At 65.9% G+C, this 10,873-nt stretch overlaps 1 protein-coding gene across 1 annotated transcript in view; it reads right to left on the reverse strand.

The window, feature by feature from the left end:
* RTN4R (reticulon 4 receptor) overlaps positions 1 to 10,306 on the reverse strand; it is a 37,066-nt gene extending 26,760 nt beyond the window's left edge. Inside the window, exon 1 of the mRNA XM_068161890.1 lies at positions 10,034 to 10,306. Within this exon, the coding sequence (XP_068017991.1) occupies positions 10,034 to 10,055 (22 nt within the window). The 5' untranslated portion in view covers positions 10,056 to 10,306. The remainder of the gene's footprint in view (positions 1 to 10,033) is intronic.
* Positions 10,307 to 10,873: the final 567 nt, after the last annotated feature.

A 10,873-nucleotide genomic window follows, 5' to 3' on the forward strand; every position in this document is an offset into this window, starting at 1 on the left:
GCAGCTGGCACTGGCCACACTGCTCCAGCCTGCCAGGACCCTTCTGGATGAGCTCCCCCCACCTGCAGCCCTGCTGGCTGGAGCAGACCCTTGCCTGCAGAGGCTGAGGGACTTGGCTGCTCTCCATGAGCTCCACTGGTGCCCAGAGCCAGCCAAACCTGGCTGCCCAGGCTGCAGGCGTGGGAATGAATGCCCTGAGTGCAGCTGGCACCATGCACCTGCAGGTTCACTGTGGGCCTTGTGTCTGTGCCTGCATCCCCCCAGGCCTCCACACTCTGCTGAGCTCTCCTTTCAAACCAAGGGGAGGCCAACCTCAGGTTGTTTCACCTTCATCTCAGCTAAAGCCTCCCCAGAGGAGACCTGACCTCGCTGGGCACAGCCCTGAGCAGAGCTGTGCCACCAGTGCCCACAGGGGCCCCAGGCAGCTGCTCTCTGGGGGAGCAGGGTCCCCACAGAGGCCCCAGCCCTGCTGGCAGCAGAAGAGCCAAGGGAAGCTGCCACACTGAGCTCAGGGAAGGGAAGTGCCCAGGAGCTTTCAGGCCCAGGGCACTGCAGACCCCCCCAGGGCAGCCCTCCCCAAAGCAGCTCCTGCCTGGGTGCACCTCACAGCCTGCAGAGCCAGGTCACAGCATCCCAGCAGCACAGATCCCAGGAGCAGAGGAGGTCAGGGTGGGAAGGGACCTCAGGAGATCATCCAGGCCAAGCCCCCTGGCATAGAGGAGCAGAGACTCCAGCACAGGGCACACAGAACACATCCAGATGGGGCTGGAGAGGCTCCAGAGCAGGAGACTCCACAACCTCTCTGGGCAGCCTGCTCCAGGGCTCTGGCAGCCTCCCAGGGCAGAAGTTCCTCCTCCTGCTGAGCTGCAACCTCCTGGGCTGCAGTCTCCATCCCTTGCCCCTTGGCCTGCAGGGTGCAGCTGAGCAGAGCCTGTCCCCTCCCTCCTGCCCCCCAGCCCTCAGAGATTCAGAAGCATTCCTTAGATCCCCTCTCAGGCTTCTCCTCTGCAGCCTAAGCAGCCCCAGGGCTCTCAGCCTCTCCTCCCAGGGCAGTGCTGCAGTCCCTCACTCATCCTGGGAGCCTCTGTTGGGCTCTCTGCAGCAGCTCCCTGTCCCTCCTGAGCTGGGGAGCCCAGGGCTGGCTGCAGTGCTGCAGTGAGAGGCGCTGATGCTGGTGGTGCAGCTCCACACCACGCTCCTGCAGCCCGGAGCAAGCCCTGCCCAGCCCCGGGGGCTGCTACTGCTGGTGCCCAAAGCAGCCTCAGGCAGCAGCAGGAGGCCACTGCTGGTGTGCAGCCTGCTGGCTCTCGCAGAGGCTGCTGAGCTGCGCAGGAGGACAGAGAGGCCTCGCCTGCCCCGAGGGGAGCAGCTGCAGGGCAGGGATGCTGCTCTGGCGCCAGGCACAGCGCCGGGCTGTAACCCCGAGCCTGCGGCTGTGCCCCGTGCCCGGCCCGGGCCGCTGCGCCGGCAGGGACACCCCGCGGGGCAGGAGGCTCCAGCGCAGAACCTCTGCTCCGAAGGGAAAGGACAGACAGCCCTCTAGTGTAAAGTCACCGCCAGCCACGGCAGCAGGGGCACGGCAGCAGGGACACGGCAGCGGGGGCAGGGCAGCGGGGGCAGGGCAGCAGGGGCAGGGCAGCAGGGGCACGGCAGCGGGGGCAGGGCAGCAGGGGCACGGCAGCAGGGGCACGGCAGTGGGGGCACGGCAGCAGGGGCACGGCAGCTGGGGCACGGCAGCGGGGGCACGGCAGCGGGGGCAGGGCAGCAGGGGCACACCCCAGTTCCAGAGGCAGGGAACTGCTGGGGAGAGCCCAGGGGAGAGCCAGGAAGCTGCTGAGGGGCCTGGAGCAGCTCTGGGAGCACCAAGGCTGAGAGCCCTGGGGCTGAGAGCCTGCAGCAGAGCAGCCCCAGAGGGGAGCTGAGCAATGCTCAGCAAGAGCTAAAGGAGCTGTGGGGGGCAAGAGGCTGGGGCCAGGCTCTGCTCAGTGGTGCCCAGGGACAGGGCAAGGGGCAGAGGGCACAGAGTGGCACCCAGGAGGTTCCTTGTGAGCAGGAGGAGTTTGATGTGAGGCTGCTGGAGCCTGGAGCAGGCTGCCCAGAGAGGTTGTGGAGCCTCCTCTGGAGCCTTCCCAGCCCCCCCTGGCTGTGTTCCTGTGACCTGACCCAGGCATCCCTGCTCTAGCAGGGGGCTTGGAGTGGATGCTCTCCAGGGGTCCCTTCCAGCCCTCCCCATTTGTGGTGCGACACATGCTGAAGCTCAGAGCAGCTCATCCCCCATGGCTCCGTGGTAATTAGCACTAATAACTGCTCCTCTGGCACAGCCCATGCCCGGCACGCTCATTATCCCATGCCCTCGGGTGCTGGTGGGGAAGGCGGCCGGCAGCGCACGGCAGGCTGTGCCTCCCTGCCCGGCCCGGGAGTCCTGCAGCACCATGGAGAACAGCCAAGGCCTGCGCAGGGCGAGCCGGAGGGGCCAGGGCTGGGCTGGGGGCGCCAGGGCTGGGCTGGGGGCCCCAGGGCTGGGCTGGGAGCCCCAGGCCCGGCTCTAGAGCTCTCTGAGCCACTGCTGCAGTAGAGCAGCATCTCCAACCTCCAGGCTTCTGCAAGGAGCGAGAGAGGAGCAGGGCTAAGCTCTGACTTGGCGCTGGAAGGGCACAAAGCTCTGCATCTGGAGCAGAGAGAGCTTCCTGCATCCCCAGCAGCCTGCACTGTGAGCAGCACTCTGCCCTGCCAGGGCTGGGAGCTGTGGTGGGCACCAGGGCAAGCAGGAGCCAGTGCAAGGACTTCCCACGGCTGTGGGCTGTGGGCTGTGGGCTGTGGGCTCCCTCTCTGCCCAGGGCTGGGGAGGAGGCCCCTCCAGTGCCCAGCTGTGTCCCCCTGGGGCCAAGACTACACCACAAAGGTTCAGGTGTCCAGGAGAGGCTTCCAGCAGAGTGCTCTGAGTGCCACTGCTGTGGGACCTGCTGCTGGGAGAGCTGTGGGCAGAGGGCTCTGCCAAGGGCTTCCTCTACCAATGCTGCCAGGACATCAGACACCTGGGCAGGAGGCAGCAAGGCCTGCAAGGGTCTCTGCCCTCCTGAGTGTCCCTGCCAGGGACCCCCTCTCAGGTCCTCCTTGGGCACGTCCCCCATGGCCTGCTCCTCAGCTCTCAGGGACAAGCACTCGCTCTCAGCAGGCATGGAGCCAGGCACTGCACACCACCACTGCTGCTCCACCCCTGCCAAGCCCAGCAGCAGAGCAGAGGTGTCCCAACCTCCCCAGAGACACTCACGGCTCTGTCCCAGCACAGTGACAAAGGCCCCGAGCCAGCCTTGGCCACACAGACCGAGGAGTCTGCGCCAGGGAGGAGGGGAGGATGCCTCCATCCTTGGAGATGCCCTTCCTGGCCCCTGCCCTGCCTGGCCCCTTCCCTGCCCCTGCCCTGCCCTGCCCTGAGCCCAGAGGGTTGCACCCTGCTGCTTGCCAGGCAGCAGGCTGATGCCTCAGACCTCCTGAGCCACCAAGAGCCAGAGCAATCTGCCAGCACTGGGCCATGCTCTGCAGCTGCTTGTGTAGCTCTTCAGCCTCCCTGCACGCCCAGCAAGGCACAAACCCGACCCCAAGTGCTTTGGTAACCCCTTGCTCCCAGGAGCAGGCCCTTGAGAAGGCCAAGAGCTGCTGCAGCTCCTGGGCAGCTGTGAGCTAGAGAGCAAAGGCTGGGAGGGAAGCAGGCCAGGCAGAGCTGCTCTGCAGGCAGCAGTGCCCTTCAGGAGAGTCTCCTGGGCCTTGTCACCTGCCACTGTGTCACTGCTGAGGCAGTGACAGAGCACAGAGCTCCACACCCCAGCCCTGGCTCCCTCGGGAGGTAGCTCAGCATCCCCCCCCAGGCTTTCAGCCCAAGCCAAACCCCAGCAGGGCTCAGGGGCCTGGCTGAGGCTGCAAAGCAGCCAGGACCTCTCTAACAGCACAGTGAATGTGGGCAGCCTGTGCATGGCCACGGGCAGCTGGCTGCTGCCTGCCCACAGCCTTCCCACACACTGCACACAGCCCACAGGGACAGCTCTGCTCCCAGCCACCAGCTCAGCACCACCACAGGGCATCAGCAGCCACCCCAAGCTCGGAGTCACAGAATGCCAGGGGCTGGAAGGGACCCCCAGAGATCACCCAGCCCAGCCCCCTGCCAGAGCAGGGCACCCAGGGCAGGGCACCCAGAACACATCCAGGCAGGTCCTGAATGCCCCCAGAGAGGGAGACTCCACCACCCCCTGGGCAGCCTGCTCCAGGCCTCTGCCACCCTCACAGGGAAATCTTCCTCCTGCTTCCATGGAGCTTCTGTGCCTCAGCTTCCACCTCTGCCCCTGGTGCTGGTGCTGGGCAGCCCCCAGCAGCGCCTGGCTCCAGCTCTTTTGTCTCTATAAACATGACTGAGGTGCCACAGAAACATGAACGTGTCCCCAGAGGCAGGGCAGGGCAGCAGCACAGGCTGAGGGCAGCTTGCAGCCCTCAGCAGAGCCTGGGCAGGTCCCTGCAGCCCCCTGGGCAGCTGTGGGAGGATCCCTCCCCCCTCTGCTCCTTTCAGCTGGTTAGGACCTCGCAGCACCATTGTCTCCTCCTAACTCAGGAGCTGCAAGCCCAAGCATGGAAGAGGAGGAGGAAGTGGAGTTTGTGGATCACAAGCCTCCCTCCCCCCCGGGTCTGTCTGGGATGGAGAAGCCCTCACAAATCCATCTGGCTCTAGGGCACAGGGACAGCAGGGAGGTGCTCAGTGCCACTCCCAGCCCTGAGGGCCTGGTTCCGTGGTGCTGCCTCTCACCACACCTCCTGGCTGCACTGGGGGACACTCCTGCTCCACCCTGTGCATGCCTCCTGCTCAGCATTCAGAGAGATGTCTTAGAGAGGCAGCAGAAAGCACTGCAAATCCAAGGGGAAGAGAATGTGCTGCTAGTTAGGCTGACTCCTTCCTGCCCCCTTCAGTTCCACCTCCTCCTGGATGTGCACAGTGAATCTTGCACTGGGCTGCAGCTCCAAACACTCCACCAGGATGCAGCTCCAGACACTCCACCAGGATGCAGCTCCAGACACTCCACCAGGAGGGGGTTCCAGTCCTTCCACCAGGATGCAGCTCCAGACACTCCACCAGGATGCAGCTCCAGACACTCCACCAGGATGCAGCTCCAGACACTCCACCAGGAGGGGGTTCCAGTCCTTCCACCAGGATGCAGCTCCAGACACTCCACCAGGATGCAGCTCCAGACACTCCACCAGGATGCAGCTCCAGACACTCCACCAGGATTCAGCTCCAGCCATTCCACCAGGATGCAGCTACAGCCCCTCCACCAGGAGGGGCTTCCAGTCCTTCACCAGGATTCAGCTCCAGACCCTCCACCAGAAGGGGCTTTCAGCCCCTCCACCAGGATGCAGCTCCAGACATCTCCACCAGGATGCAGCTCCTGCTTCTCCAGCAGGATGCAGCTCCAGACAATCCAGCAGGATGCAGCTCCAACCCCTCCACAAGGATGCAGCTCCAACCCCTCCACAAGGATGCAGCTCCAGCCTCCCCAGCAGGATGCAGCTCCAACCCCTCCACAAGGATGCAGCTCAGACACTCCAGCAGAATGCAGCTCCAATCCTTCCACCAGGATATAGTTCCAGTCCTTCCACCAGGATGCAGCTCCAGACAATCCACCAGGATGCAGCTCCAGCCTCCCCAGCAGGATGCAGCTCCAACCCCTCCACCAGGATGCAGCTCCAGCCTCTCCACAAGGATGCAGCTCCAACCCCTCCACCAGGATGCAGCTCCAGCCTCCCCAGCAGGATGCAGCTCCAGCCTCTCAAGCAGGATGCAGCTCCAACCCCTCCACCAGGATGCAGCTCCAGCCTCTCCACCAGGATGCAGCTCCAGCCTCCCCAGCAGGATGCATCTGGCACAGCAGCCATGTGCAGGCTCAGCAGAGATCAGGGCTCAGCCCTTGGCAGTCTCCCTTCTCCTGCTTTGTTCTGAGGCTCAGGCCCAGCTCTGTCCTCCTCTGCCTGGAAGCTCAGGGGGGTGGGAAGGGAAGGGAAGAAAGATGCTGAGCTTCCCAGGGCGGGCAGCAGCTCCCCATGGCCAGCAGCAGAGGGCTGCAGGGGGCAGAGCAGCACGCCTGAGAGCTGCCTCCAGAGCCTCCTTCCCCTTCCCTGCCCCCAGCTCACATCTCTGTCGCTGCTTCCCAGGCAGGGAAGGAGGAAAATTCTCAGAGGTGCTGCCAGATTTTGCAGATTTTGCTTTCTGCTGTGGAAGGCTTAATGGCCAAAGGCCCTGCTGGTGCCAGAGGATTACACAGGCACAAGGCCTTCATTAAGCTCCAGAAAGACACAGCTACCTTGTAAGGACAGGCTGGGGGAGCTGGGGTTGTTAAACCTGCAGAAGAGGAGGCTCCAGGGAGATGTCATTGCAGCCTGCCAGCACTTCAAGAGGGCCTACAGGAGAGCTGGGGAGAGATTTTCCCAGCGCCTGCACTGAGAGGACAAAGGAGCAAAGGCTTTGAACTGACAGAGGGGAGGTCTGGGTTAGATGTGCAGGTGGTGAGACACTGGAACAAGCTGTCCAGAGCTGTGGCTGCCCCCTCCCCCAGAGTGTTCAAGGCCAGGCTGGATGAGGCCCTGAGTGACCTGGGCTGGTGGGAGGTGTCCCTGCCTGTGGCAAGGTGGGGTTGGAACTGGATGAGCTTTGAGGTCCCTTCCAACCCAACCCATTCGGTGGCTGGCAGCAGGCTGACTGTCACAGAGCCACCAAGACACCCGTGGGGATGTCAGCTGTGACCCTCCACACCCCCAGCCGGCTCCCAGCTCCACAGTGAGCCTCCAGGACAGCCACTGCCCTGCCCTCCCCTTTCCAAGCCCCCCCGGGCAGAGCGGGCAGCAGCCGAAAGCAGAGGCACTCATCTCGGCAGTGTCCCTCTCCTTTTCTCCCCTTGCCCTTCCCACCAGCGCCTCCTTCCCGCTGCCCGACAGCGCAGGCTCCCGGGAGGGTTTTGCTGCGGGCCAAGCCCAGGGCCTCGGGGCGCAGGAAGGAGGTAATTAACGGCGGCTCGTTAAGGCAGGGCTGCCGCGCTCCCCGCGCTGGTGCCGAGCAGCTCAGGCGAGGCTGCCCACAAGCCACAGCGCCGCTTCTAATTAACTTCTTTTCTGTAGCAGTTTCCTCTGGGGCTGTCGGCAGGGAAAAGCCCACAGGAGCAGCAGGGACTCAGCACCAGCGGCACTCGCACAGCACCCAGGCGCACGGCAGCGTGGGGCCACCCCCACCTCTGTGCTCCTCTGTAGCACACCCCTGCGAGAGCCCCTTCAGATGCTCCCCCAGGGGTCGGGTCTGAGGTGCGTGGTGCCTGGGGGGAGCCAGGCAGCCCCTCGAAACCACGCTGAGGTGACCCAAGAGAGGGCAAACCAGCGAGCTGGGCTGGTGGGAGGTGTCCCTGCACACGGCAGCGGGGTTGGAGCTGGATGATCTTGGAGGTCCCTCCCAACCCAGCCCATTCCACGGCTCTGTGACTGTGTGAAGACGAGCACTGCCCAGCCAGGAGGCAGGGAACGCTGCCCAGCTGGATGGTGCTTTCCCCTCGAGCAGAGGAGAGAGGCAGCTCTCACATCCGTGGAGCAGCAGCTCCGAGCTGGGTGCCAGGGCTCGTACTGCAGGGCTCTGTGTCTGGGAGGAGGTGTTCAATGGATTTGATAAAATAATAAGCGTGGAAAGCCCTCTCTCAACAGCAGTAAGCTGTGTTAATAAGCACTGAGCGCTGGGAACGCCAGGAGAAGGCTCTTTGCCTGTCGAGCTGCCTCTGGTGGCTATTTCTGGCTCGCCAGGCACTCCGAGTGCCCTGGCAAAGCCCGCGGTGGGAAATGTAGTCCAGCTGCAGGAGGCTGCAGGTCGCTCAGCTCAAGGCAGCCTCCCAGGGTTCGGAAGGGCTTCACAGCCACAGCTACCCAGCCCCTCCCGGCAGCAAGCCATGCACGGCAGCAGCAAACCCACCCGGAGCCCTCCAAGCCCTGTTCTATAAATACAGCCCCGGTGGCACAGTTCCTGTGTCTCATTACCTTCCACCGAGCCTCACATTCTGCTGGCAGCAGCCAGGAATTGTCACAGCATAGAGCAAGTGCTGTGCCGCAGCAGAAGGGTGAAGGGAGGTGGGGAGGGGGGTGGGGGAGGAAGGGAGGAGGTTGATCTGGGTGCCTGCACCACACCCAGCATCACCTGGACGCTGTCCTCCAGGAGGCCCAAGAGCCACAGCACCAGCAGCCTGTGCACAAGCACACAGCCGTGGGGCTCCAATCGATGGGCAGCACCCCCCACCCCCACCCCCCTGCAGCAGGCTACGGTGCAGCAGGCAGCAAATGGATGCTGAAATATAGATATCCCCCGGGGGGGCGGGGAAGACACACACACAGACCCCCCCACCAGAGAAGCTGTCTCTGCAACCTGCTCCCAAGGTGTTTCCCCAACCAGGATTAAATCGGCCGTTTCAGACGGCAAACCGAAGCGAGCTCCCCGAAGCAGGCGGCGCGCAGCCCGGAACAGAGCTCGGGAGCTTCCTTTGATCATCGCAAATTAATCAGCCACAGTGCCCTCCGAAACAGAACGGGGAGGCAGAGGAGGGGGAAATAAATAACTAAGGAACATTTGTGTCGCTGCCGGGGAGCAGGAAGCCTGCTGGAGATGGAAGGCGCACGGCAAGAGGCTCCGTGCGGAGCGGAGGCGCTCTGCATGCCAAGCACTCCCCCGGCCAGCAGCCTGGACAGCGGCGGAGCTCCTCCAGCGGCTCGGCTCCCGCAGCGGGGCTGCTCCTACAGGGCGTTGCAATGCTTTGCAGCCCGTGGGCTGGCTTTCCAGCAGACACACCTGGGTGGCACATGTTTCTCTCCAAGTGGTCTGGCCCTGCGGGGAGGGAGCCTCCTCCTCCAGACGCAGGGGTTTTTTCATTCCGGGTTTCGGTAGGGCCAAGCCACCGCCGTGCAACGGAGAAGCTCCAGCAAGCAGCGGGCGGCCCCCCCGGCCGCTGCCGCCAACGCAGCCCCAGCCCCGGGCAGCACAGACTGGCACAGAGCATCGCCAGGCTGCCAGGGCTGCTGAAAACCAGAGCTGTTCTCAGCCGGAGGAGCCGGCGCTCCAGGCCGGCCTTCCCGTACCCCCTGTGCCTCTGCGCGGAGAGCCGAGGTGGGGTCCCCCTGCGCTCTCAGTCCTCCCCATCCTCTGGCTAAACGATAGCGGGCGGAGTCGGGGTAGGGCAGAGCCCGGGAGAGGGGCGCTGCGGGGAGCACACCCCCCACGCCCGGCAATGGCACCCCAGCGTTCGCCATCCTTCAGGGTGCCCGGAGGGCGGCAAACTTCCCCGGCCCGGGAGGAGCAGGCTGGGAGCGATCGGGGAGCCGGGCTGGGCGCAGCGGGGAGCCAGCCCGTCCCCCTCCCCTCTCCCCTCTCCATGGCCACGGGCGCTGCGGTCCCGGTCCCGACCGCCTCCGCCGGAGCAGAGCCGCCCCGTGCCTCCGCGGGATGCGGGCTTGAGAGCGCGGGGATGCGGCGACGCTTCGCCTGCTCCAACTTCTGGGCACAGCCCGGGCACCCTGGGGCCGAGCCCAGAGCTGGGTGAATACGAGCAGCCCGCCCCGATGGGGGGGGCTGGGGGTGCTCAGCCCGGCGCACTCCTTCCACCTTCGCTTCCTTGCTCCGCGGCTGGAGCCGAGCCCGGGCGCAGCCTGGTACTCGCTCCCCGCACACCACACACCGGCCTCGCTTCTCCGCCGCTCGCCCCCACCCCGCGCCCTGCCCGCCGCTTCTCCCGTGCGGAGCTCCCAGCCCCCGCCGTGCCCCGCTCGGCCCGGCCGCGGCGTCAGGACCCTCACCCCCGCGGCGGGTCCTGGCCGCTGTCGCCTGCTCCGCGGGAGACAAAAGCCACCCATAAAGTTGGCAGCGAGGGAAGTTCCCGGCGCGGGGCGAAGTTGGGGAGGCAGCCGCCTCGCCCTGCCCTCCGTCGCCCTCCGTCGAGCCGCGGGGCTGGGGGACACCCCGCGGGGATGCGCCTACCTTCAGCTATCGCCCTCTTCATCTTAGGGGTCGGGGAAGGCACGTCCGGAGGCGCAAAGCGGAGCGGCAGCGGTACAATCCCTGGCCAGCGGCGCGGCTCCTCCAGTCAAACTTCAGCCCAGCGCGGGGAGGGGGCTCGCCCGGCGCCGGGGCCCTCGCTCGTCGAGGGGAGTGAGCAGCCCCCAGGCTGGAGTCAGCATCCAGGCGCGGCTCCCCCTCCCTGCCTCCTCCTCCTCCTCCCTCCGTCCGTCGTTCCGTCTGTCCGTCCTTCCTTCCTTCCTTCCTCCCTCCCTCCCTTCGCTGCTTCCCTCCCTCCCGCCCGCCGCCCGCACGGGGCCGGGGCTGCGGCGGATCCCGCGGCGGGAGCGCGGAGCCTGCTGCTCTGTGCCCCGGCAAGCGAGCGAGCGGGGCTGGAGCGGCGATGAATGTTTTATGGGATCATGTGGTTTGACGTGAGAGGAACCAGCCCCGATCGGATTTACTGGCGGAGCGGCGGCGGCGGGCGGCCGGGGCAAGCCGGTGCGGGATGAGGGAGGGGCCGCGCCGGGGGCAGACCGAGCGCAGGGGCCGCTCCGAGGCGGCGGCTCCGCGGCCGAGCCCCCGCCGTGCGGGCCCGGGCGAGGGCCGGCCCGGCTGCCTGCTCATTGCTGGAGGAGCGGTGCCACCTAAAGGAAGCGGCGAGAGGGACGCGCGGCCGGCTGCGGGCACCGGGCTCGGCCCTCGCCCCTCCGCCCCCTCCCTGGCCGCGCCCGGACCAGCCCAGCCCAGCACCCCCGGAGGGCAGCGGAGCCCCGGCTGCTGCTAGCCTTGGCGGCGGCTTCTCCGCGCTGGGCCCCCACC

This window comes from Melanerpes formicivorus, unplaced genomic scaffold (assembly GCF_026170545.1).
Source record: "Melanerpes formicivorus ecotype bairdi unplaced genomic scaffold, bMelFor1.0.p_v2 SCAF_60, whole genome shotgun sequence".
Classification (NCBI taxonomy): domain Eukaryota; kingdom Metazoa; phylum Chordata; class Aves; order Piciformes; family Picidae; genus Melanerpes; species Melanerpes formicivorus.